The following is a 4,615-nucleotide window of genomic DNA, read 5'->3' as shown; positions in this document are numbered from 1 at the left end:
GGGTCTTCTTAAATTGCCAAGTGTTTAATTGCATGAAAAATGATTGCCACTTGTTTATGGCTTAGCCATTTGGCCACATATCTTCATGCAAAAGGCCACATGATAGATATTCATAGCCACTTGGCTTAGTAGAGCCATTTGTCAAATAATCTTTTAAAAGAATACCACATGTAAAAACTCTTGCCATGTACCAATTATCTAAGAGTATTTGGCCACAAGGCTTTATGCAAGAAGTCACTTGGAAATAGATAGGACACTTGTAAAATTAAAAGGACACGTGGCTATTTAAAATTTTAAAAATACTCCCACACTAAGTGTTAAGGAGCAGTCATGGCAGATCTGTGAATTTTTTAAACAATGAAGAAGATGACTGAATTTAAAATTTTTAGAAAACTAAAAAAAATAACATACACAAAATTCTCATGTTCACGCGCTTCAGTTGTTGGAAAAAACACGCACTAGCCACGTGAGCAAAATGGTGTGTATTAGACACACTCTTAAAAGGTTGAGTGTGTAAGGTGATTTTTGTCTGCAAAAAGTGTGTAACAGGGATTTGGTCCATAGTTTAGGGGGTAAATTATGTGTTTTGCCTTATATAAACTATATAAAGGAATACGTAGAGCCAATTTAAAATTTGAGAAAAATATTTGGAGTAGGTTAATTAAAACAAAAAATTTCAGATTACGCGAAATGTATTTATAAGGTCATGAAATGCAAACATCGATCCTTCAACTTTTGAATTACGAGTTGCTTATATTTCTTATCTTGTCTCGATGAAGAGCTGTTCTCATTTTTCTTCTACTTGTTCTCTCTTTGTTGGTGAGACAATTATGTGAGTTGGAAAAATAATTGGTCCTTCGTAAAATCGAAACTAAAACGGAAATAAGAATATGGGTCTTAGTCATATGCTGACAGTCTATGTTTTACACGGTAAATGATTGTTTAAATATGATTACACGTGTAGAAAAGTCTTTTTCGGCCTTGCTATTATGCCCTTTACCTTTACAAGTATTCAAGTAAGTTGTAACCGGAAGGACGAACTCCTATCTCGACCTAGTACTCCACAAGCTGTAATTCTACAACATGAATGCGTTTAAACTGCACAAAAGGGAAGAAACACTAGGGAGTTAGAGAGCATAAAAGTTAGCACAGACAAGAAAGTAGTAGTCACTGAGTTTGAATAAGATCTACTAAGATAGTAGTCCACAAGCTGTAATTCTAATAAGTTACTAATAAGAAAACTAGTCTAATAAATAGAGAAGGGCCAATGCTGTTTATAAGAGACTGCAACACAACACCAAAAATATTATTCCCTCAGGACAAGCATTCTTCTGAAAAGACAGCTTGTGTTCCCCAATAGGCTGGTTGCAGCTCCAAACAAAGAACCTTCTACAGCAGCCAAGGCAGATTAGAGAGAGACTAGGTTGTTCACATAGGGCAAGCATCGCATATTATAAATGTCGGATACATTGCTCAGAACTTTTGTTGCACGGGACTTGAAGTCATATGAATACACTCTTTCCCCGCTATGAACCACCATTAAATCACCATCAACATGTAAGACCGAGTAGTCCCTTGCTACATCCCCAACAATTTTACTGTCAAGAACAATCCGCTGTTTCTCTGACCACATTCTGGTATTGCTTCCCATTTGCATCGTATTTGAATGGGCATTAGCCAAAATGTATACAATGATTGAATTACCAGAGACATTAGCCTTACAGAGCTTTCCACTAAAAGCCCCCAAAATCCCACGAGCGACATAGTCTTGAAGGAGCTGTGACCTCTCTTTGGTTAGATCAAAAGCAAGAATACTACCAGTTGTCATCCAGTAAACAACACCATTAACATGAACCCCCGATTTTGGTATAACCCTCCTAGCTCCAAAACAGATCTCTCCGGCAATTTCCCAGGAACCCTCTTTGGAGGAATATATCTCAAACTCAGTTGCCTCACCAAAATCTGTGGATGGGAATGCACAGATAATTTTGTACTCTACGACAAAGTTGAGCAACGATGGATCAAATAAGAGCACAACTGCTGGATCTGATCCATGATTAGCATTTGATTTCGGAAGTTTCTTCCACTGCTGAGTAACGGGATTACATATGTAATAGGCCTTGTCAACTCCATGACCTTGGCAGCAAAGCAGTCCATTAGAGGAGGACCTAATGTCGACAGGCTCAGGCAAAAACCTAAGGAATGGATCTGGAACCCCACAAAAGTTTGCGCCGATGGGTAAGAGAGAAGAAGAACCACCAGGAGTCTGGAGAAAGAGGCCTGATGTACTGCGACAGGAAAGTGACTGATTGTGGGCGAAAAATGGAGAGGAAATCTGGAGTCTCCAGTCCCTACAAACAGTGGTGAATCTGAAAAGTGATTTGGCAGGCAGGAAGGGAAGGGCATGTTCCCTGACGATGTCCTTAAGATCCATATAAATCTGATTATTTCGTGCAGTAAGCGATCGGCCTGGCCTTTTTCCACGATCCATTATTGCAAAATCCACTGTCAAACAGCAACACTCAAATTAATGATAGAACACATTATTCGAATAATCACTTTAGAAAGTTTGCAACTACTAGTTTTATTTTTCTATTAAGCAAATGAAATCTCCCACAAAGAATCTTTAACATGTTCTTTTTCTAGATACAACAACCAGTTTACATGTTTTTTCTTGTTTAGTTTTACCTGGAACAGACCCTATCTCAGGCAGTATAATTGTTTCCTATTCAGATGCAGAAACTTATACCATAGAAGCATACGTTTTCTGGTACAACAAATGCTAAAGATTAGTATAGTTGTAAATTGGAGCTTGCTGATGACTAGGAGAACATTGCATTTCATGTAAGCCAGAAATATCTCTGAGACCATACCACAATGAGGGTGGAAATCGCAGTAAAATATATAATGCAAAAGATAATAATGTATTCAATCGGACCAATAGTCAGTCATTAGGTGAATATTATTTATGGCATAGTCAGAACTATTCCATATTTCATATTTCTTACTCCTAAGCAATCACTAGACAGAGACTAGCCACATGCTATTTCACCAGGATCACTTTAAAAAGATGCTAGTTGATATATTTAAAGAAGCGCCGAATTCCAACATCAGATTCTAGTATAAATGTTATCCAAGGTAAATACCAATCACATAAAGCAGAGAAGTGAATCTAATTTTCTGTAAGAATTCGTCTGTAAAAGTTAAACTTCTAAAAGTACATAAGATGTTGATTCCCAATAGATCTGGAAGAAGATAGAAACATTTGAATCGTCAGCAGTACACCATTCCGCGACATATAAGCATGACACAACAAAGGGTACAAGACAAAACCTACACAGTACTACAGGGGGAACAAAAATACTAAAGAATTATCAAATTTCACCACAAATTTCAAAGCGGAAAAATGAATATGCACAATAACCACAAAGTCAAACGAAGCATCCTTAAAAAAAAGTAGGAATTACAGTTTAGTCACTGAAAGGTTAGGACAATGCAACAGCAGTCTTCTTTTAGTTTTTCCCAATTTCCTATCATTAATGATAACCACAATGCCTCCAACTCTTCCTGCTGGGTTTCTAAACCAAAGTTGTAGAATGCATTCTTAATCCTACCAATTCCAAACAACTCAGTCAAGATAACAATAAAAGATGGAGAAAATTATGTATAATAGGATTATAGCCGTAAACCTTTCTTTAAATCAGGACTTAAAATGAAAAATATACTTGTCCTGATATATGCTAGCAGAATAACAAATGACTCTTGGAAAAAGCAAACAAGAAGGGATAGCAGTTAATTGCTCAAACGACAATTGCTCAAACTCAGCGCATAAATTACTAAAGCTTAACAATTACCTGACATATATTCATAAATAATTCAGCAATAAAGACAAATATGACTACTCCACGAAAAGGAGCGGACAAGTTGCGAAAATTAGAGTATACAAAACCCGAACCCCAATTTCGCAGAATAAGATAGGATCAATCCATTATGAAGTTACAGCAAACTCTCATACGAGCAAATCAAAACAATCATATTATAGTTGATCGAAACGAAAACCCCAAATTACGTATAAGCATATAAAACCCTAGATTCTTAGTACTGATACACATTGAACGAACAGTTGAATGATTATTATTTAAGATTACGATTAATGAAAAACGTGCAATTAAAGTAAATCAACGGGAAAAGAGAGCAATAAGGAAGTAAATATACCTCAAAATATCTGCTATCGCATCGGTACTTCTACCCTGTGGACCTTTTATATTGGCTTTGAGAAGACTAGAGTTGACTCTTCGAGTTCTTTTTTCTTTTTCCTTTTTTTTTCTTTTCTTAAATACTGTATTAAATATTGAATTTTCCTCATCAATTAAATTGGGGAAATGACACAAGGTAGCATTTTTAAGTATGTTGTTTAAAATATATTTATAATTTATAATATATTTAAAAATTAGTCAATTCATTCAAACTTCAGGATACAATGTCCTAAATTTTAACCTCAATGTTCAAATTTCATGACATCGTGTTCTAAAGTTCGAAAATTGTGTCCAAAATTTTGAATCTTATATCTTGAATTTTAAATTAGCCGTTCAAAAAATACTGAACACCTAGGGTG

At 35.7% G+C, this 4,615-nt stretch overlaps 1 protein-coding gene across 4 annotated transcripts; it reads right to left on the bottom strand.

The window, feature by feature from the left end:
* Positions 1–1,161: 1,161 nt before the first annotated feature.
* On the bottom strand, positions 1,162–4,237 carry LOC107795775 (F-box protein At5g49610). Of its 4 annotated transcripts, none has more exons than XM_075235245.1 (3): positions 3,855–4,196; positions 3,468–3,610; positions 1,162–2,505 (listed from the first exon to the last, which is right to left on the bottom strand). In XM_075235245.1, the coding sequence occupies exon 3, from the start codon at positions 2,489–2,491 to the stop codon at positions 1,409–1,411; it is 1,083 nt and encodes a 360-aa protein (XP_075091346.1). In that variant the 5' UTR covers positions 2,492–2,505; positions 3,468–3,610; positions 3,855–4,196; the 3' UTR covers positions 1,162–1,408. The 4 variants fall into 4 exon arrangements, with proteins under 4 accessions (XP_075091346.1, XP_016473947.1, XP_075091347.1 ...); XM_016618461.2 differs by lacking the exon at positions 3,855–4,196 and adding an exon at positions 2,689–2,767 and having other exon boundaries at positions 3,468–3,848; XM_075235246.1 differs by lacking the exons at positions 3,468–3,610; positions 3,855–4,196 and adding an exon at positions 4,216–4,237.
* Between the last annotated feature and the right edge of the window lie 378 nt (positions 4,238–4,615).

The sequence above is a fragment of the Nicotiana tabacum genome, chromosome 17 (assembly GCF_000715075.1).
Source record: "Nicotiana tabacum cultivar K326 chromosome 17, ASM71507v2, whole genome shotgun sequence".
NCBI lineage: Eukaryota > Viridiplantae > Streptophyta > Magnoliopsida > Solanales > Solanaceae > Nicotiana > Nicotiana tabacum.
The sequence above is the reverse complement of the archived record's forward strand: the minus strand, read 5'-3'. Positions and strand labels throughout refer to the sequence as shown.